At 38.2% G+C, this 23,689-nt stretch overlaps 1 protein-coding gene across 15 annotated transcripts in view; it reads left to right on the top strand.

Moving 5' to 3' along the window:
- The window catches only part of DLG2 (discs large MAGUK scaffold protein 2), a 1,023,852-nt gene that overhangs the window by 462,518 nt on the left and 537,645 nt on the right, over positions 1-23,689 (top strand). For all 15 annotated transcript variants that reach the window (XM_071556365.1, XM_071556356.1, XM_071556345.1 and 12 more), the window contains one exon: positions 6,141-6,302. In XM_071556365.1, coding sequence (XP_071412466.1) covers positions 6,141-6,302 — 162 coding nt within the window. The remainder of the gene's footprint in view (positions 1-6,140; positions 6,303-23,689) is intronic.

Below are 23,689 nucleotides of genomic sequence, written 5' to 3'. Positions count from 1 at the left end.
TCCTTGCAACACTTTGTAGTTCAAAGGGAGAACATGCTTTAACTCGATGGTTACTATGCCATCTTGTGAGGAAAAGTTGCAACTACCTCCAGCTAATACAAGGAAGAGGTACCCTGGCTAATGTCCATCTCATTTCTTCTTCATCATGAAAAATAAAATTATTTAGGGTTTCGAAAAACAGATGAGGAGAATAATGTAAAACATATTTGTTCCACTGCATTGTACTTGATTTTTTTTTCTTTTTAATGAAGATGTATTTCCTGCTATGGGCAAAAACCTGCTGCTTTCAATAAGCTGAGATAAGAAATCATACACTTTTTTCTCTCTCTTCCCCCAAAAATGAACTTCTTGTTGTACTGAATGGAAGATCTATGCAAATTCTCAGTATTCAGCACTGATATTCTTCTTTCTGTGAACCAATTTGGTTCTTATAGGAAACCTCTTGTCTTCTAAAATTCACTGTGTGTTTCTCAGATATAGCACACTGTAACTTACCCAAAGCACTGCTAGAAAATTAAAAATAAATTAAAATGTTGGCAGCAAACCTACAACTTTACGTTTAAATAGTAATAATTATTATCACTATTAAAGTCAGTGTAGGTGCATTAGATCTAGGACTTTCAAAGGGCAGACTGGGAAAATCTCCTAAATTCAACTACTGCTTAATTAACTGATTTTCTTTTTGACCTTGAGCAAGTTGCTGTATTTCTGTGCCTAATTTTACCCACCCTTAGTTGATGCACATCAACAGGATGCTATCAGACTTGACTACCACTTGTAAGGCTCTTTGGGCTTCTTGGATGAAAGGTATTGCTGTGATGTAGTGACAAGCTTGTTAAAAACCCACTTGATAAGCAAAAGAGCAAGTCGTTCACAATAAGTACAATTATTCAATGATTTAAGCTTCCTAATCTGCTTACACAGTCTTGGCAAGCAGATTGTGATTCCTTCCATTTTATATAATGAGAAGAGTATTTTTTTTCTTTATACTCTATAGATTGATTGCAAATATTCAGAATTCAAGCTGTGTTGCTCATTTGCAATCAGTTGGATGAGTAACATTATTTCTACTCATGATTGGATGAATGCCCAATGACTTGTGTGTGCAAATTTTAAAGTTTGTTTTCTGCGGATGTTCATTGGTATGACATTGAAATTTGCTGCATTTGGAGAGCAGTGACAGTAAAATTCAACATATTGAAGACCAAAGAAAACACTGAGCATCAAACTAAGATAAGATGACTAACATTTTTTAATGGGACTTCTCAGATTAAATATTTGTCTAAATGTCCCACGTCGATTATGGTTTTAGTTTCTGTTGGTTGCTAATATATGAACAAATCTCTTGGAACCAACCTTAAAGACCATCTAATTCCAACCCCACTGCCACAGGAAGGGACACTTACCAGTAGACCAGGTTGATCAAAGCCCCATCCAACCTGGTCTTGAACATCTCCAGGGATGGGGCATCCACAGCTTCTCTGGGCAAATCCTGTGTATTGAATTCTCAATCTAATATCATGCAGAAGGTGGATGATGCTTGAGCCCTATTCAAATGCAGCTCCCACGTCAAGGTTTCAGCAGGTGACTAGCAGTGAGTCTAACCTACATGGGACTTGAAAAGCAGCTCAAATAGTTGTTTGAGAGGAAAGGCAAGTGAGTGAGAAACAAGAATAATGTTGGGACCCAGCTGCCTACCTTGTCTGTTTCCACATTGCAGTGGCACAACTGGATCTGTAAGAGGTCATTGTTTCATGTGGGAAATTTTTCTGCAAAAATTCCTTTCCCTCTAGTCTCGAAGTCATATGGGTTACATGAAGCCTCACAATTTTTAAAGTGCAGAAATCTGACCCCTCCTGAAGAGGACTTTAACACAGAAAGAGACTTGAAATGCTGATGTGTAAGAGCTAAAGTTAGTGGTATTGCTATTGTTTCCTGAGACAAAATATAATATGCTAGCCATAATATTTGCACTACACGGGCTTTGAAGAGACATTGGGAGCAGAATCCGCTCATGAATGGTTTATCATCTCATAATATGTTGAGGTATCTTTTTTCCTTTTTTCCCCCATTGGTATCTCTCAGCTGTGTCTACTATAAAATTTCAGCTAAGGGAAAAACAATGTCACATTTTTTGCCTCAGTGTCTGTTTCATATGTCAGGGTATTTTCTAATAGGTCAAGACTCTTTATATGAGGATTCACTGGCTGCTTTTACTTCACAGGGTGTTGTAGTGCCTTGTGACTCCTAAAGCACACTTTGCTCCCTCCTTTTGCAGACCTTCTATTGCAAGCAGAAGTAATGTGAAATATGTTGAAGTGTGGTCCAGTCAAAGAGCCATGTAGAGAAGAACAGGGACATGTGCTTCTAGATGGCAACTCCAGTTGGACCATATTCATAGCTTAGGACACAGGTCAATATGAAATGATATAAAATGAAATGTTCTATTTGTATTTTCTGCAAAGCAAACAAAAAACCAGTAAAAAATATTGCGGGTTTTTGTAAAAAAAATCCCAGTTCCCTTTGGTCCAAAACTGAATGTGAAATTCACAGCTATCTTAATCCACTGTCAATCTGTCAATCTGTCAAAGGTAGGTTGTAAAAGCATCTGTATTTCCATGCCACCATGCCAGTACAGTGGTCTGGCTATTGTAACTTGAGAACTGCTATTGTTGAAATTTAAGGCTTTTAGCCATTACATCCTGATGGATTCATGTCTTCAGTCCTGTCTAGCTGACATCTCTTTGGCAGTCACAGCCTTAGAAGTGCTTCTGTAGACAGTATGATGTAAAGAGCAGTGATGCTGCAATAATCTCACAGTGTAGAGAGAATGATCTCTTATAAAAAGGCATGCTCATATTAAAAATTCACAGTAGCGCACTCCACTCTGCCATTATAGGTAATTACAGAGGATTTTAAATATCTGATGCTAGTTGGCAGCGTACAATACCCTGTCAGCAGCAGGCACTGATTTGTAATTTAATTATCATAAGACATCCACCTGTTCTTTTGTCAAATGAAGAGTAGCATTTCCGTGTAATCATGCTTTTCCCTTCAGAAATTTGAATTAATCCTTGGAGAAAGGTTTCTAGGGAATGGGGTAATTTCAAGGACATTTGTAGGACCTCAACAGGGCAGGGTGATTCAGACAAATGAGGTATTTCTGCAGGAGAGTCTTAATTCTGATGCTGTATTTTCATCCTTACCACTGGTTTTTTGCTGTGTCAAGCCGTTTTGGTTCACAGCTGAAAGCATTTCAGTGAAGAGATGCTGTGGGTGGAAAGATGTATGAAAATCAATGAGTTTGGCACTAAGAACATGAGGCAAACCCATAACAGGATTGACCCAGAAATGCTCTAGGCTCATGCTTTGTGCAGAAGGAGAAGGCTGGGCTTGAGGTAGGAAAGGAAACAAAGGGAAATGGGAAAGCGGAAATCTATTCTGTAAACCTTCCAGTTTATGGCATTTGAACATGGATATTAGTAAGTTTGTCCCAGAAATGTGGAGTTATTCAATAAATAGATCAATTCAAATTATACGGAAGTCTACTAGCAGAGATCCATGCAAATATTCTGCTTTTTGGGAGCACAGGGCTCAGGGTGAATCCATTTTCCCTGGGCTTTGGCTCCAATTTATGCAATAACTATGCTGCAGTGCAGTGATGGGGAAAGGGCTTACTGATGGTCAGAGAGATGTTCTCTCTTTAAGGCCACATTGCACTACTTCTCACGATGACTGGGACAGAATAGCATATGTATATAATAAATATTTTATGTGTGTGTGTGTATATATGTGTGTGCGTGTGTGTGTGTGTATGTATATGTATATATATAATATCATAGAATCATAAAATGGTATGGGTTGGAAAGAACCTAAAAGATCATTCAGTTCCAACCCTGCCACCATGGGTAGGGTTGACGTCCACTAGATCTCCCCTTTTTAAATATGCAAGTGATGTTTCCCTTTTTTCAGTCATCAAGGACTTCACCCTACTGCCATGAATTTTAAAATATGATGGAGAATCATGTCAGCCAATTCCCTCAGGATCCTGGGGCACATGTCATCAGGTCCCATAGACTTGTGGCTAATCAGCTTCATCAAGTGGTCCTGAACCTGCTCTTCACTTACAGTGGGAGGGACTTTACTCCTCCCACTCCCACCCAGCAGATCAGGAACACAGAGAGATAGATATGTATAAAATATTTTGTATCCACAAAAGTGTTGTCAGCAGGACCAGTGATCATCTCCCTGTATTGAGCACTTGTGTTGTCAGGATGCATTTCAAATCCTGTGTTCACTTTTGGGCCCCTCACTATAAGAAAGACATTTAGGGGCTGGAGGATGACCAGAGGAGGGCAACAGAGCAGGGGGAAGGGTCTAGAGCAGAAGTCTGATGAGGAGCAGCTGAGGGAGCTAGAGTTGTTTATCCTGGAAAAATAAAAGAGGCTCAGGGGCGACCTTATTGTTCTCTACAGCTGTCTGAAAGGAGATTGTAGACAGGTGGGGGTTAGTCTCTTTTCCGAGTAACAAGCAATAGGAAGAGAGGAAACAACCTCAAGCTGTGTCAGAGGAGATTTAGATCAGATATTAGGAAAAATTGGTTCACCAAAAGGGCTGTCAAGCTTTGGAACATGCTTCCTAAGGAAGTGGTTGAGTCACCATCCCTGGAGGTATTTTAAATACATGTCTATGTGGCACTCAGGGACATGGTTTAGTGGTGAAATTAGCAGGGCTGGGTTAATGTTTGGACTCAATGATCTTAAAGGTCACTTCCAATCTAAATAATTCTATGATTCCATGATATAGAGGTTTTTATGGCTTCTGTCACTGCTGTCTTGTCTTTTTAGAAAGCAGCCACGGGATGTTTTCATTTTGCCTGTTCCTGAGTTAATGAAATGACTCTGGCATTCTGCTCTTATTTCTCTTAATTATGTTTTAGCAAATGACTCACTTTAAAGAGGCTGTCTCTGAGTAGTTGTCTTTTTTTGAGACAGTACACACTAGATTAAAAAAAATAATTGATTGCTGTTGGCTTAAATGATCTATGGGCCAAGCCTTAAATGTGACATTGGTTGGAGCATTGTCTATTAGACTAGTGGCTTCTTGCCCAAATATTATTTGCCTGGTTCCAGTCCTTTTATATATTTCTTAATTATGTTATCTGGAAAGTGAATATGTGAAGGGTGGCAGGCATATCCCAGAAGAAAATAAGTCATGTCACATGTGTATTCTGAAAATAATTAGCATCTGCTGAAACATTTTCATACATCAGAATGAAGGCAAGAACGCACTGGGATGGTTTCCTTAGGAGGGATGAGTAACTGACAAAACACTCTAGAGCTGAATGGTTGAAGTGAAAAGGACAAGCAGCAGAGAAGTCTGCTTCGAGGAGAGCTCTGCTTTGTGATGTCCTTGTGATTGTACCTGAACTTCAGTTTTACTTTTCTTACATGGCCATCCAAATAGGTCTTAGTATTTGACCCAAAGGCCCCTCCTCAGAACACAGATGGACCCACCAGCCAACTGCATGGTGCTATTTTACTAAGGATTCTAGCTGAAGGACAGGCTGGTTATTGAGTTTAATTTTTAGGGTTATATTCCTTGTTACAAGCTTTGTTTGGGATCTTAGACAAGGTACTTCTCTCCTATATTTCATATTGTGTCTCCATGAAGAGGGCTGTAACACCTCATACCCCATTAGTGCTCAGAGTAAGGAGAAAACTTTACTAGAGAGGAGACTTTACTAGAGACCATGGCTCTGTGGAAGTGCTTGTGTGCTCTCCAGCATCAATGTACACACTGCTAAGTGGAAAATAACTCAGTGCAGTTATTAATATGGGGATGTGAAACAGGATCTGATACTACAGCTCAGCTGATCAACATGTCTCCTTTTTTTTCATTATCAGTGTGTCATCTGAGAAGTCTGTCTGGTTAAAGTTTTGTTGTATTGCATACACCACATTTCTCTCTGATAAAATATAAAAAAAAAAAGAATGAGGCATTCTCTCCTGAACATATTAGGAAATCCAGTGATTATTTGCTACTGTCCAATACTTTATTTTTATTCAGTTATTATATTAACACATGTGAACTGCATCCTCAAAGCTTATTTGTTCTTCCTTGCTTTTTTTTTCCTCTAGAAATATCGTTATCAAGATGAGGACGCTCCACATGATCATACTTTGCCTCGTTTAACCCATGAAGTGAGAGGCCCAGAGCTTGTTCACGTGTCAGAGAAGAACTTGTCTCAAATAGAGAATGTCCATGGATATGTCTTACAGTCGCACATTTCTCCTTTGAAGGTAGGATCGATACTGCCTGTGGCTTTAGTCCTCAAATATGAGGAAACACATAGCATGAAACAGTTGGGAATCTTATTGTGTTGTACATGCAGATAAGCTACTTTTTGAAATGTATCATTGCAGATTACTTGTTCTGTGATGAGTTTTTAAGGCTTGGTGTAGTGGAACAGGTGATAGTTCTAGTGGACAAAGCTTTGTGTTGAGATGTGAGACTTTTGCTTTGAATGAGGTTTTGGCTTGAATAAAAATAATTCCTGGCAAATGAGCCTGGTCTGGTTTTTGGTTTTTTTTGTTTTGTTTTGTTTTTTTTAACACTGGGAAAGGAATAATGCAGGTTCTCAATCTCAATATCACGGTGATTTTGAAATGGCAGATTTCCCTTCCTGATTATCTTTGTTCAGAAATTGAAAAAGAGTACTGTGAATGTAACTGTCTGATGTAATCCTAGTTTTTTTATGTCTCAGAAAGCTATATCAAAGTTACAGGTTACGCCTGAAAAGGGACCTCATTTGCCTCTATTCATATCCTTACTGCTCAAGCGCTTGTTGTTTTCTGTGGGTTTTGATGCAATTCACAGTGCTGTAGAGAAAGCTTTCTGTTAACTAAGGCAACTATTTATAAAATATAGAAACGTTTTCTGTATGTGTGTCTGATGTCCTCTGATGCATCTTGTTGGGAAAAAAAAGGTTAATGTTCTTGGTGAACCTGTGTAATAACCAAAAAGAAATCCATTCCTGAAAATTTACATTTGCTCTTTAATAAGACTTAAATAGTTTGAAAATATTCCTAGAACTTCTCTAATGGAAGAAGCATAAGTGCAGTGATGAGCATGATGAATTTCCAATTTTATTTTCTACTACTTCTGGGAAGGGAAAAAAAAAGAAGAATTTTTTTACTAGAGGCAGTGATGTTCTGGGTAATGGTTTTATTCCAGCAATTAACTAAGCGGCAAACAAGGCAGATGGGCTTTGCTTCTTCTGGTGCTCAAAGCCTGTGAAATGGGCATTGCTTGCCTAGTGGAGTGTTTACAGCACAGTTACAAGTGAAAGGAAATGTTTATTATTAAAGATTGATCTGAATACAGCTGGTGTTTATTGAGCCTTCATGGAATACTCATATGCATTAATCTTTGTCCTCTGCTCTTCTTAGTCCAGTGTATAGTTTGTATGTTTTTTGTCTTTTCTTGTTTTAGCATAACTTCTACTGCAGAAGTCAACAGTACCAAGGAGTGGTAGATCTTCTTATGCTGAGGTTATCACTTTAGTTATTTGGAAGTGATCACCTCTATGGGGCCTCTGTGTAACATCAGGGGACAATCACAGGCAAAGCAATTTCATGCCTGGAAGTGAAACATCCCTGTTCTTCTGGAACTTCTTTAGTATTATGATTAGAGGTGTTTCTTATTCACGAAAGTTACAAAAAAACCCCTTTTTTTTATGTTTGCAGACTTTCAAGTAAGACTATATAATTCAAACTGAGGGTATAGTAGTGATGATAAAAAGCATGTTGGGAATTGAGGTGAAGGGTGGGTGTCCCCAGACATTTACAGCTGCCTTAAAACAGCTCCAAGTCTAATTTGCTGTTGTGACAGAAGAAAGTTGTTGTCTGCTGCTGTTTTCTGGACTGATGGGAGGAGAGGAGCCATATAGTATTTCCTCTTTGAAATCAGTGTCTTCAAGTTCTCCCTTCAGCCTGAGAATTTTTGTCTTTGAATCTGTCCCTTTCCCTTCTTTCCTTCAGATTCACAGTGTCTCATGTCTGCCTCTCAATAGTATCTCATGCCTGCCATTAATCTAAATTTAGCAGTTTGTCTCTTCAAAAGGCTTTGAAGTTCCTGCTTTATTTCCCCTGCAATCTATGTCCCATCTTTTAACTTTCAGTAGAGAATTAGCTCAGGAAGCTGGAGAAGACCTGCTAGAGCTCATGATACTATGGTGCCCTTCCTGTCTGACATACCCGCTTTGGATTCACTTCTGTTGCTGGGATTTGTCTGAAAACCCTGATTAAAAGCTGGTTTTGTCATAATGATTTCCACATAGTTGAGAAATAGCATTCCAATACTCCAAAATCTAGTCAGAATTGGTTATTGTCTTCAATTACCTACTTTCCATCCTATAGTTTGATATCATTAAGTAAAAGCCATAGGGTTCCTTTGTTCAAGGTCCCTCCTCAGAGGCACCAGCTTGGGCTGTTTCTGTGTTACTGCACCATGAATACATTGATTTATGGAATGAGACATCATGGAACCTGCTAAGGAAAACCTGGGATGGAACCAGTAAGGAAACCTGGTCTGCCTTTGTGTGAGTGTGGGGTGCACAGGGAGTCAAGCAGGGGCACCCATCGGGTTACTGGAGCTGCCCACTGTGAAGGAGCTTCAGTCCCAGCAGTGAAAGTCTCTGGTGTTGCGAGTGTGACAGCCAGAGAGTCTCCTGAATGGTTGGACTGCGAAGTTTCCTTAACACCAAACCAGGGATCACATTATCTCCTGTGCATCCTGTGTTTAGTGGCTGGGCAATGCCCTGAAGACAGGATGATTAGCCCATTATTTTTTTTAAATAATATTCTAAAATAAAAATGTTTGAACATAAAAATAATATAGTTCAGATGCTTTGGGACCAAAGTGTTGCCCCAAGACAAAGCCACATGTCCATCTTAATCACATCACTTTTCCTAAGTGACTGGACTTTGACAGAGAAAGTGTTGGTTGTTTTCATACATTAATTACATTTGGAAAGAAATGTGCTAAGATCATTACAAAGCTGCTCTTTGGGATGGCTGATTCCAGCCCCCCCACAACTGACCAATGCCCACAGCCACCTCTGGAAGCCGTAGGTGTTACACTTTTTCTGAATATGTAGACTACTTGCTACTAACCCCCTGCTCCCACGTTTTCAGTGAACATGCCAGTTTGCATCCATAAGCCAGCTTGTCAGCTTGAGAAAATGCTTGCATCATTACAGTTACAAGTTTGGTGGATGGTTGATGTCCTGGCACAGAAACCATGGGCCTGCCTATTCCAATGTGTATATATCCAAGTAAAACATTCCAGGGATTCTTGAAGCATTTTCTAATACTCAAGTTGGAAGGATTCAGGTCATCTCTTTTTTAACACACATGATTCAAAGTGCCTGATATGGTTCATGTTGCATAGAAATGAAGCATCTTAAATTTTATACATGTTGAATGATACAAATTGTTAAAGAATTTGGCTGTAATTTCATATTCCAGATTATGTGGTTTAATGTTGTCCAGAAATATCCTAGTGGTGCTCATAATTATTAGATTATTATATTGGATATTAGGAAGAAATTCTGGACTGTAACAGTGGTGAGACACTGGCATAGGTTGCCCGGAGCAGCTGTGGCTGCCCCATCCCTGGAAGTGTTCGAGGCCAGGCTAGATGGGGCTTTGAACAACCTGGTCTAGTGTAAGGTGTTGCTGCCCAAGGCAAGGAGGTTGGAACTGGATGATCTTTAAGATGATCCCTTCCAAATCCACCATTCTATGATTCCAAGCCCCTATGATTTTTTATTACCTCAGAAAGTTGTTTTGGAAAGGAAAATAATTTCTATATTTTCTTTAACAACCTTACACTAGTTTAATGTGTTAAATAATAGGAACTCTGGTCCTCAGACATTCTGAAAATCTCCTTGAGACACACAGATACTGATTATGGTAAATTAATAGATTTTCTGAAACTGACATGGGGCATGTTTTTGTTATGTTCTAAGTACCTAAAATGCAGTATGCACTAGCCAGATTACTCCCTTTCAGAAGATAATAATGAGCAAGAACAGTTGTGCTGAAAACCAGACCCTGTTTTGTCTGTGTTTTTTACTTTTGCAGCTGACATATTTTGCATTAACTTTGCTTTTCTACCTTCCTGTATCATTTCATGTACACTCAACTCGGTTCTGAAAAATTCTTAATTTTAGAAAGATTCAAACTTCTTTTAAAGGTTGATCTGCTTATTAGTGTGGAGAAGATAAAATTTTCATCAGATTAAGCAACTTTGAATGTCAAACACTGAAATTGTAAAGGAAGTTTTCAGTTATGTGACTGTGTTAACATTTGGGAAAATGCTAACACTGGAGAAGTTTTGTTAGAGTTTCCATATTAAGATGACAAATGCTCTTTACAACTTATGGAGGTGATGAAGTTGTGTTTTATTAATCTGCTAAAGCAAAAATTATGTAGTGTAATGAAAAGAAAGTTCAAAATAATTTTCTTGCACTTCCCCTTGTTTGACACGAGATGGTGTAGTAAGATCAGAATCCTTTGGTCTACACCTACAGAGCTTCAGGATATGCTTAGACCTCTTAGAAAGTGCTAATTCAGTAAAAAGTGCCTTATGAATCTCTGGTGTTTTGGGAAATCTGAATTCAACACGACTGTACCTGCCATTCAGACGTGCAAGTTCTTTCTCTAAATTAAATGTGCATCTCTGCCCCTTCCTCCTGGGAATAGAGCTAATCAGTGTTCATTAAACGACTCATAACTCTGGCTCCTAAATAAAGCTTATTAGTATTATTGTAATATTAGATTTTTTTTGTTTGTTTTACATATACTCCACTTCTTTTAGAAAAGCTGAAAAGTAAAAATCCTTGTAAGCATCTTGTATCTGCTTGGTTGTCTGAATATTTAAATGTCAGGCTATTCCAGCTATCTCCATTTCCTAATTTTTAGCCAGGTTTGACTGTAAGCATCAGTGGCAAGTATGCAAAAACAAATAACTGGGAAAATTATTGTTATTTTCTTAACCTAAGTTATTTTCAAACAAAGATGGTCAGGAACAAACCTCTTCAATTGCTTCATCTTTGGTGATCTCACTTTCTGGAAGGGAAGGAGCCGCTCTGGCTATTCCTTCTTTTCTTTCTGTCCTGGGGTGTTATCCTGTAGCTCAGATGGGTTGCTGACAGCTTACAGAAAGTCAGGATTGATGGAATGACTTTCCAGTGGAGAGAGGAAAAAACCATCTCCACATGGAGTTAATGGGCTCAACGGCCTCCAAAGTTAAGGTTATCCATGTTATTGACATTTGTGCAAACTGCTTTACAGAAGGAGATTTGCATCTCTCAATGCCATGGCACATGGAATCCATTTCTTCTTTTTCCTTATTGATGGCAAAGCCCCCTGTCTTATTGATTAAATTACTTGAATCTGAGTATCACAGATTCATTTAGGCTAGAAAAGACCTCTGACATAGAGTCCAACTTTTGACTAATCACCACCTTGTCAACAAGGCCATGTCACTAGAGTGCCACTTCCAGTCATTTTTTGAACACCTCCAGGGATAGTTACTCCATTACCTCCATAGACAGTCCATTCCAATGTTGAACAACCCTTTTCATGAAAAAATTCCTGCTAAAGTCCAACTTGAATCACCCCTGCCACAAGTTCAAGCTATGTCTCCTTCTCCTGTCACTATTTGCTGGGGAGAAGGACCCCCCACTTGGCAACAACCCCATTTTGGGTAGGGTATAGGTCATCCACGAGTCTCATTTTGTCAGGCTAAACCACTTCAGCTCCCTCAGCTGGTCCTTATAGTTCTTACCTTACCCCACTTCATTGTCCTTCTCTGGACTCATTCTAGCACCTGTTTGTCTTTCTTGTAGTGAGGGGCACAGAAGGGGGCACGGCACATGAGGTGAGGCCTCACCAGTGATGAGTACAGAGGGATCATCACTGCCCTGATCTTGCCGGCCATGCTATTGCTGATACAGGCTAGGATGCCATTGGCCTTCCTGGCCAGCTGGGCACACTGCTGGCTCACTTTCAGCCACTGTCAATCAGCACCTCCAGGTCCTTTTCTGCTGGGGGTCTTTCCAGACACTCTCCCCCAGCCTGTAGTACTGCCCAGGGTTGTTGTGACCCAAGTGCAGGACCTTGTGTAACTTTGTACCATTAGTCTCAGCCCATTGATCCAGCCTGTCCAGATCCCTCTGCAGACCCTTCCTATCCTCCAGCAGATCAGCACTCTCACCCGACTTGGTGTCATCTGGGAATTTACATTCGATCCCCTCATTCAGATCATCAGTAAAGGTATTAAACAGGATTTAACCCAATACAGAGCCCTGGGGAGCACCAACACTCAAACAAAGATTCTCTGAGATCCTCAGAATCTAGTGGGGGAAAAGATGTTTTGTTTCTGCTCCAAGGCAGATATCTCTCTTTCCCAATTCCTATATTCTGGTGAGTGTGTAGTATCCTTTATATCCTGTTCTTCTTTTTATTTACCTGGGAGCAGGAAGGTCATTCTTTTGTAGGCTCCTGGAATGTGACACTCTCTCTTTTCTGTCTGTGATGAAACAGCTATTTCCCCATCTCAAAGCTTTCCCTGTTCAGATGCGAGTCAAACCTCACTATAGTGGTTGCTGTGTTTGTCCAACAAATTAACAAAGATGGGGAAAGAAGCTCTGAGGATGAGCTTGGATGATTTGTAATTTTGTGAAAAAATGAATTAGCCTGAGCTTTTTGGAAACTGTTATAAGGAGTAATTTTTTTGTGTCTAAAAATGTAGATTAGGCAAGAGCTATTTATTTCATGAGTTAACATTGACTTCAATAAATATTGAATTCTGAAGACAATTTGGATAAATAAGATCAAAATATTCTATAGGAATTTTTTTTTCCTGATTCAAAAGTCCCATTTCTGAGTTCAACAAACATTGGGACTATTTTTTTTATACTGAACTCTGTTTAAAAAGCAAAGTCATGCACTAGTCACAGGTACTGTGACAATAGCAAACTCCAGGACTCTCATGATGTTGCAGTGGATTGCATGAGCTGTTAATTAACTTGGGATATTTCTGCACAGAACTGTAAGGAAATACAACAGACCCATGTAGCTGTTTTAAATCACAGAATCACAGAATGGTTTGGGTTGGAAGGGACCTTACAGAGATCTTGTTCCAACTCCCCTGCCTTAGGCAGCGATACCTTCCACTAGATCAGGTTTGAAGAATTGCAGGGAAGTCCTCTGCCCATGTGAGTGTAAATACCTCCAGCTTCCAGGGAACCAGATTTACAGAGGGAAAGCTGGTTGCTGCCACTTTCATTCTTACCATGCCAGATATTCCTGTGTAAATGTAGTTCCTAGTGCTTTTGGTGTGATAATGTAACTGTGATAAGAAACACCATTTATTTTTCCAGAGCTGCTGAGACCTCTTAATTCCTATTACTGGTGAAGAATGATGTGACAGAGGTGAAGTTCATGATAGGAAAGAGAAAAAGATAAGGCTGGAATTATTTTAGTTTCTGTTGTTGAGGTGTGACAAGAGATGAAGTAGTGCCATAGCACAGGCTGTTCTTCCAGAGCAAAGATGCTGCATTTCAGAGGCTCTTTAAGAGCTGTGGAGGGCTGAGGGCAACTGAAGCTTTGTTCCATAGCAGGAACAGCAGTCTGAAGTTTTCTCTCACAGTTACAAAATTAATTGGGGTTATATAGAGGACATATTAATATATGCATAGATATGTTAGCAAGCCATCTAAAATTTAATCTTGCATCCTTTTTTATTTTGCTTACACTGAATGCATGTTATAAGTATAGCTAATCTGCATGAAGCAATTTTTTTATCCCCAGGGTGGCTCAGCCCAGTAGCAATGATCTCATAAGAATACTTTTGATCTCTGCCCTGGTAGCCCTTCCCAGCTTTTGTGTTTTGGAGTTGGTTTTGTTTTGTCTTTCCACACTCCACCCCCTGCCCTCTCCTTTTTAGTATGCATTTATTGGCAAAGCCCCATGCTGCAGTCAGTCCGTCAGTGAATTTCCCTGAATATTCAGTAGGTTGCTTCATTAAGATACAACACTTGTTACATGTTTAAGCATGTACTGCTTTTCTCTATCTCCAACTGTAACAACAGATAAGCGTATATCATAGATCTGTATCTGTGATCTATGTTTTTTAATATAAAAATGGAATCAGATTAAAAAGAGACAAAGGAAGCTCTCAAATGTGCCCATGCCTGTTCCTGCTCTTAGCGAAGTGGCAAAAGTAGCTCTGAATTTTGATTTTATTTCATTATATTTCAAGGAGAAATAAGCAGCTTATAAATTAGCATTTTGAGTAATATTTTGTGTCTCATTTTCATGAGGGCAGGAATGTCTTCCATTTTTGAGTCCTTGTCTTACTCTAAAGAAAGTCCTAAAATGGTGCAAAATTTGAACATTGCAGTGAAAAAGACTTACTGATGAAGAATACTTTTTGTTTTGTTTTGTCATTGTAGCTATGTCCATTGTTTTGTATGGTTGATGTTTTGCCTTTGCTTTCTGAATGATGGCTTTCCACATGATTTATGTAGTTGCAGAGAGTATCTTTTTATCTTTCTAACTTCTGACAGAATAAAAGAGAAACCAAATAAAATTGCTTCTGTCAGTGGGTGATTTAATTGGAGAAATCTCAGCAAGTTAACGTAAACCTCAGGCATAGCAATCCTTTAGTTTTTGGCAAAATAAATGATGGCCTCTGATGGACACAAGCAAAGCAAAATCTGACAGTATTTACTAGCCCATTATATGTTGTTAGATTTGCCTGAAGAAACAAAACAGGAATTTTCAAAGGAATTTGAAAATATTTTTCAGGCTATGGACCCTGTTTACTTTGTATGGGCCTCCTAGGTATTGCAGGTCTTTTCAAATGTTAATCTAAATCGCTGTTTCAGGAGACTTTGTTCTTTATCTACTGGCTCCTTTATCCATTAGTATTAATTAACTGATTTATCTTTCATTCTTTTTGGATAGCAGATTTCTTTTTAAGGATAGTCTTGTTCCTGAGTCTTACTTTTTTTGAGGGGGGAAAAAAAAGAGCCTGATATATTGCAGATATTTCTGGTCATGTTTCTTTCTTATAAGCAAGAAAATAAGGAATTCCATGAATTAATATCTATCATCTTTCTGTAATGGTTTCCACAGTACTAGTTATTCCTTTCTTTCCTGTAATTCACTGAGCTGTTTTTTCCTTGATGTATTGGCCATATGAAATGCTCACAGAATGAAATATATAGAGAGAGATGGACTGTTATAAGGTGTTCTTTTTCCATCTGAAATAAATGAAATCTGTGCATGGGATCCATGGAATAACTACTAGATGCTGCAAACATAAGATTTATACGTTCCACCAGTTCCTTTCTCCAAGGCTAGAAGTACCACAATATCAGTATATTTGTAAAGTAACTGTAATGATGTTTGCCACCTCTCCAAAGTGTTTTGTGACCTACTGCTGAAAAGTGCAATAAAGCATCTTGGTGTTATTAGTCAGACTGTAACAGGAGGGATTTTTCTCAGATATGTCAGACAGGTTTAACACCAGTTGTTTCCCTAAGCTCAGTAGCTGAAATGCCCTTCTGTCAGACTTCAGCTGCTGCTGACACTTGGGAATGTACTCTACATTTTAAATGAAGCACTAAACTGCCATATTACCTTTTCACTGAGGAATATACTGATAATTCACTCACTCAATAGAAGATATATGGGTTTATACACACAATGATACGACACATCAAAAACGTTCTGGCTTTTGTCAGTATTAGGTGTAAAACAAAGCAGAAATTTGCAGTTCCAGAAGCTCTCGATGGGTGCAGCCTCCAGGATGAAGAGGACAGAATCTCTCTCTAGTCAAACCTTATAAAAGAATATCTTGGCAGCCTGACTCCAAATATTATCAATAGCTAATTGAGACTTCTCAAAAAGAGTTTTAAATGCTTTTTGCCATTTTGTTCCCTTCAATCTCTCTCTTTCAGATGATCATGTTACTTGCTTTCTAATAATTAAGTATTGATACTAAAGCTGATGCAGTTGGAGAAAATGTCAAAAAGTAGTCAGCAGGCTTGATGACTCAGGTGACGTGTTTTAAGATCTGTTCTTTCCCATTCCCATCATGTTATTTCCCTTTTCCGTAGTTAAGCAGTATTTCTTTTTCCTGCTCCTTTCTCTGATATCTGAATTACCGTTGGGATCCATTCCTATATTTCTCCTTTCCTTAGTATTATATTTATTCCTACACCTACATGTGGGTCTTGTTAATCCTGCAAGACACTCATGAAGCACAAGGTTGTACCAGGGAGCTGTTAACATGTAACGATTGATGGCCTCCTGTACAAGCCAATTGCACTCCTATTGATCGTGTTGCTTTTTGGCTGCTTTAGAGAACAGGAGACACAGTTCTGCCTGTCTTCCCTTTGTTGTACGTGGTCTTTATGAACAGTTTCTGTTATTTTTCTTGCCACTGAAAGATAGGCTCTCTTCCCCCTGAACAAAAGCAATGTGAAATATAGTTGAATATTATCAAGTCTAGAGGATCTCAGTTGCCCACCGAAATGGCAGCATTCTGGAAAGCTTTTATTCTACTACTACTTACAGAAATTTTGAGCCACAGAAAGTACAATTAGTTTTTTCAGCCAACAAACACCAGCACAACAAATTGCATCAGTTATCTTCTGAATGTGAATAGAATGAGACTTTTGTATACACAAGAGCTAGAAGTCAGCTTTTTAGGATAAAGTGGACTCTATAGAAGATGATCATATTCTTAAAGAAAGTATGCATAGCTGATTTTTTCAAAGCCAGCCTTCCTTCTACTACAGTTGTGATAAACATTTGCCTGAATTGCTGCATTGGATTTAATCAGTTCTAGTGGTTGAAGTTCATGCTTCCAAAGGAAAAAAAAATCATTAAACCTGATAATAGACTTAATAAAATTATTATAATTGATAATATGACATTTGAAAGGCTAAAAAGAGTAATAGTGTTTACAGCAAATAAAGAAATTTTTACTTTGAAGTCAGTGTCACCAATTGTGTCTTTGATCAAGTAGATCAGTTAATGCCAAGTGGCAAAACAGAATTTTCCAAGATAGTACATAGCATGTGAGTATAAAGACCTACATTAATTACTGGGAACTGGCCAAAATAGTGCAAAGTTATCAACTTAACACTCTGGGAGTATTAGGATCATCAACGAGCTTCTGGAGACCACACTTGCATGTGGTTTCTCACTCAAATTGATGTTATTTCCTCTTTTGCAGTCATTAGGGAGTTTGTTCCCTTCACTATTTTGCAACAAATCTGCAGATTGAGCAGATCTGAACTGAATTAGATATTTCAGCTGAAACTGGGTTATTTTCCTAATTATTATGATCATATTTTTACTCCTGCTTAGAAAAGGCATTATTTTTTCCAGTATTCTGGAGACATTGATATCTACTTAAGGCAAATAGGAATGAGCTCAATAAAGTGAAGACAAAGGCATTTGTATATTGCTTTACTTTACTGATACCTGTAACACCGATGAATGTCTGAAAAACTGGCTCAAGCAACCTCAGGTAAAACACCTAAGACACGTTTAATTTCTGAAATTTACCTACTATTTATCTATTATGTTCTGAAGATACTGGGATTAATCTATATTAATCCTGTCTCTATTTTGGAGTGCAAACTAGGCCACAAGTACACTTGTACCTCAAAGGTTAATAAAAAAATAAAGTTGCATATATAAAGAAAGACAACAATCAACCAGGCAGAGCATCACGTTCATATTTATCAGAGAATCATAGATACCCTGAGTTGGGAGGAACTGACAAGGATTAAAAAGTCTGACTCCTGGCCCTGCACAGGACAACCCCAAGAATCACACCATGTGCCTGAGAGCATTGTCCAAGCACTTCTTGAAGTCTGGCAAACTTGGTGCTGTGACCACTTCACTTCAGTTTCTAAACAGAAAAAAATCGGTGCTGAGCAAAGTGGTAGAGCATCAGTATGTCAGTCTATTATAGCTACTAGAAAAATGAAGGGATGAGATTACTTTGAAAAGCTTACTTTGCATTCCCTATTCTCCTTCATCACTTAGTGTATTGGAAATTTCTACATTTATACCTTTGAAGGATTGTGTGTGTCTTTGTTTAGGGCCTGTATTGTTCTCCTTTGGAGACTCCAGAGTTAAACTCCTTTTACAATGCTGTAGAGAAGCAGGACAGGTATTTCCTGCTATTTGGATATTAGGATAAACTTTTCTCACTGAAAGAGTGGTCAAGCATTGGAAAAGGCTGCCCAGGGAAATGGTGGTATCACCATCCTTGGAATTGTTCAAAAAACATATAGATGTAGCACTTAGGAATATGTTTAGTGGTGGACCTGGCGGTGTTAGCTTAATGGTTGAACTCAATGATCTTAGAGGTCTTTTCCAACTTTAATGCCTCCATGTTTCCAGTACAGGTTTATCTTTCAGACCACAACGACTTAAAACTCTCTGTACTCAACTGAACCATAAAGCCATCAGAAACACACATCTGTGGCTTTCCACCTTTCATATACTGACTTTAGCAGCACATCTCTTCTCATACTTTCTTGCTGAAGCAGGATGATTCAGCAGCTGACTTCCTATGCCCGGTTGTTATCTCAAACCAAGGGGGATCTGAGCCAGTTTGGAATGACATTAAATGCAGCAGGGTAGAGAAACAGGATGAGGAAAATCCAGTTTGAGCTTTTGGGCATTGCTCTTTTCCTCTCTCACTCTTACTGTCTCTGCAAATTTTTTATTTTCTTGCCTCCAGTACAAAGTTTTTGTAGGAAAATTCATCTTACAAATAATTTGAATATGAGGAATTATGAGTAAGGATTTTGGCAGTCAGTGACTGAAGTGCACATAGGTATGTGCAGCTTGGGGGAAAGAGGTGCAAACTTTGAAAATAAGGGGATATTTGAAAATAATTTAGAGCCTATGTTTTGCTACCTAACAGCCTTATTTGACTTTGTAATTGTTCAGCTTCTCACACCCAGACCTATTGACATGTCTGCAATGTTGTTTAAACATATTTCTTTCGACAGTGTGGTTATATTAGGGTGACCATTAGGAATGAATACTAGAGCTTCTGCCATAAACCTGTCATCATAGCATGTATAGTGATCATCTTATTTTTCTGGTTTTTAACTCAGTTATAACTATCTTAATGTAGATAATTCTGGCAATTGGAACCTGGGTTTTACCCCAGTTATTCAATTAAGCTGAAATTGCTTGTAATTGTAGGAGAGGCATCATTGCAAGATGGTAAGTAGGTGAGATACTAATTAAATTCTCCTGAACTTCAATAATTTAATATTCAAAGGAGGCTGAGCCCATACAGTAGCTGCTCATTGCATTGCCTCTGGGGATTATAGAGGAAGAAATCTGAACAAAAATAGCAGCCTCCAAATGATTTTTGCTGGACTTCTCTGACTGAAATTTTGAGGTTTTAGTGTTACTCCACCATTCTAGATACAAACATGATGGGTCATATCCCTCTGTGCATGAACACTCTGCAGACTTCTGTTGGATCATGTGTGGGTGGATAAGTACAAAATTTTTTCAAACACTGCTAAACCCGGGGGTGACAGTGGTGTTTATATATAATCTTGAAAAGCTTTTATATTCAGCTTTTGGAAAAAGTAGGTTTCAGTCTAATTTAGGCAGGAATACATCTCCCTTTGATTTTCAAAGAACTGTAAGTCACAAACTCTTTTAAATTCTTTTTGAGCATCTCATCTGATAATAAAATGAGAGGTGTGGGAGAGGATTAAATTTATCCATTCTTGAAGCCATCATCCTGTAGCACATCTCAGATTATTTTATCTTTGCTGCATCAAGATTACTGACCAAGTTAGTGCAGTCCTTGCAGCCCCTGCAAAGCAGATATGCCACTGCCCTTCTCATTACAGCTATCAGTAATGATCTAAGCAAGACTGGTTTGGAAATTCCTCCCTAGATGCATATTCTTTCCAAGCCTCTTAATTCAATCTGAGTGATGATGATGGTAATTTAGGTTATAGTACTTACCCAGAGGCTGAGATCGCAGAGCAAGGTTCCATTGTCCTAAGCATTACATAGACAAAGAAAAGCTTTAATGTTGTGATACCACAGAGTTTTCCAGGCTAAAACCAGTGCAAATGAGCAGAAATTAATAGGAATCCCTGTGTATGTTCAAATCTTATCTAATAATCTATCTATTATAATCAAATTATATCTTTTTAACTACTGTATAATTCCTTTGTAATTTCTGTAGCTAGAGATGTTCATATCTTGAAGCTGAATTATAGACCAATGCAATCTTGTTACATTTATTAGCTTTTTCCCATTAGCACTGCACTGATGCTTTGCATCTCACTGGATAAGAAATACATGGAAAAATACACATTTGGAAAAAAAAGCCAAAAAAACCATCCTTGGTGTTAATGGAAAATAGTTCTGAGAATAGAGTCCCCATTTAACTAAAGGGACCTAAATAGTAAGAATCTGCCATGATTGCTTAGTATAGAAATTAACCCCCTAACTAACACATCACCACTGACTGTGTTAATCAATTAATGCCCTTGATTTAATTCTCCACATGTGTTTAACTGAGTTGATGAGTGTTACTATACTTTCAATTAGATGGATTTTTCAACATAATTTTAATCATAATGGTTAGTATAAATGATTTTTCTTAATTATGATAGGGTGAATGCTTTATTAAGAGGCCTGAGATGTAATATGACAAGATTTGGCGTGCCCTTGTGGGGACCCTTTGTTCTCAGGGTCACCCATCTCCACCTCTCCTCACAAACTCTTTGTTTGTCTACTAAATGTGATATTGAAGACCTGTGACAGGTAGACTGTCAAATTCAACTTCCCCATAATTTTATTTATTAGAGTATTGTAGTTATTATTTAGTAATGGCTTTAATCTGACACACTCTGCCTTCTGGGAGCACTGGTGGAGAATGTCATGGTGTACTCTTAATTTTTCACTACCCATGTCTTGGGGGGTGCAGTGTCATTTGAACCCGTGATAAGATCTTTTTAAAAAGAAATAAGTTAATTTTTTATGTAAACACAAAAATCATTAGGGCAACATTTTATGGAATGTCAAGATGCAGAATTTGCAAAGAGTCTTTACACTGGAAATGTTTTCTCCTCTCCTGAAATTGCCTGTTTCCCTGAGCAGGCAGTGTCTTTCCCAGATTCCCTCTCCCTCTAACACATGTGGTCTGAATGACTGTAGGGAAGGAGATGGTTTATTTACTGAGGGGCACAGTGGCTACCCAAGCAGGTGCGTCTGGGGCAAGAATGACCACGTGAGTAAAAATTTAAAAGATGGAAAAGAGAGGAAATCATAGTTTTCGTAATTTTAATCGCCTCTCCAACCCCAATTTAGCCTTTCTATGCACTGCATCTGCCCTGCAGCTCTCACTTCACACCTGTTTTGGAAAACAAAGATTGAGAAAGTGGTGGGGGCATTGGACAGCAGTGTTTTGCATTGCTAGCATTGCTCAAAGACTAATTAGTGTAGGTGCAGTGCTAGACCTTGTAGACCCTGGATGTTCCTGTTGCAGTGCCACCTATTTTTCTGAAGTGTTAGGGTCATTGAGTAGGAATCTACCACCCACCTGTCCTCATTGTCTTTATTTATGACTGTGTCAGCTGCTCTGTCTTAGATTTGGGAGAGTTTCAGGGGTAGTCCAAACCACTTTCCTCAGTGTCTCAGAACTGTGGTTATGCTTCAGGGACAAAACCTAATCCTAAAAGCAAAGAACTCTATCTGCTTGGTAGTCTGTTTTTCAGAGACATAAGTAAATTTGCAGGTGGTGTAATTTGACTCTAGATTTTTGAGTTGTTGGTAGTATTGTATATTTCCAAAAGAAAAGAAGTAGACAAAAAGGTCTCTGTCTTACAGGCAGTATTAATTAGATAGAATAAGATGGCTGATGGGTAGTTAATAAAAGTGTGCAGTGTCACAGCTTTCCATTCAGAGAACTAGATGGCAGGAAATATTTATCTGTCTTTACAGAACCTCTGGGGATGATCTTGGGAATTACACATCATAAAATCTGTGCCAGATACTTTTAATGAGATAAACATAATGGGATTGGAACAAACAGGAATAGTTTCTGTAAAGGAAAAAATGGATTTCTTTTAACTTAATGGAATATCTGATAGTTTCAGTAAATTAGTAGTAATTGGAAAAGTGGCTGAAGTAATTTATTTGTACTTACTAAATAAATTTGACAAAGTCATATCAATCTAAGATTCTAAGGAAAGAAAATGCTTCTGAAAATAAAATACTAGTGAAGGTTACAGTGTCAGTGATCAAAAAAACAGAGAGAAATGAATGGACTATCTGCAGTATGGCAGCAGGCTTATGGCTAAGGTTATTCTAAGACAACCTGGACCAGGGAAAATCTGTATACATTTTGAAATCTGTCCTTGACAGTACTGTAGAAATATAAATATGGTAATTTTCTAGACAGACACAGGGCAATTTGCAGATGGCATGCAATTGTTTTTGAAAGTGGAAAGAAGATAAAGCTGTAAAGCATTTCAGATTAATTAAACAGAACTGGAAGAATAGGCAGATGATAAAATGCAATTTTGAAAAATATGCATATTTACAGTGGAAAGGGTTATATAAATTACTCATACATACTTAACTAACTAAATGTTTTAAGGATAACTTACAGCTTGTTGGCCAAATCTCTAAGTGACTCAATTCACTAAGCAAAATCTTTACAAATGAATGGCAAAAAATGGGAACTGAAATATTGAAAACATTCTCATGCCATGGAAAGCTCTATGGCATAAAGCTTTCAGAAATGGATAAAGAAGACAAATTGCAATGAGAAAAGGAAGAAAAGTCTATGTTTTCTGGACAAAATAATGTATTAGGCCGTGATGCCAAGTTTTGCCCCCTTCTCTGATTTTCTTCCCCTTTGGTCATTTTGAATCATAACTGAAAGTGATCAGTGGTTGAAGAGAAAGCCCTATGAATTTCATAAAAAGAGATAACCAAATAGAGGAAAGATACAGAATTAACTCCCCTGTTATAAATATCAGTGAATCAATGCATCTTAAATATTACGCTTGTTTAAGAGGTGGCAGAGTGAGAGAGAAATAGCAGATGCGAAATTTCAGTGCAACAGAAACTTATGTTGGAGCTAACACCTTATTAGCCATCAGAATTTAACCACACAGCTCAACACCATGAGAGATGATGTCTCTTTTTATTCTGCTGCTTATGAGTATTTCTTTGCAATCTGGAAATATTCATGAGAGAACATGAAAACTCAGAACCCTGTAGATAGAGATTAAAAAGCCAGAACGTTTGTATCATATGGAACTTTGCATATTGATAGTATTATAATTTAGTAAGGTTTTCAGTTAAGATGTAGAGTGCAATATGTGTTGCTGTGCCGTAGTTCTCTGCCTGATAAAACAGGTCTCTGTTTAATAGAACATAATAGCCTGTCATACATAACCTTTTCAAGGTTGTGCAGGTTGGAAACTCCAGAAATCTGCTAGCTCAGGGGTAATTTCTGGAACCTGCAGAAGGAGAAAAAAAATCAATCTGCAATGTTTAAAATTCCTTCAAATTAATGGTGAATTAAT

The sequence above is a fragment of the Pithys albifrons genome, chromosome 1 (assembly GCF_047495875.1).
Source record: "Pithys albifrons albifrons isolate INPA30051 chromosome 1, PitAlb_v1, whole genome shotgun sequence".
Taxonomy (NCBI): Eukaryota; Metazoa; Chordata; class Aves; order Passeriformes; family Thamnophilidae; genus Pithys; species Pithys albifrons.
This window is presented reverse-complemented; position numbering and strand designations above follow the sequence as displayed.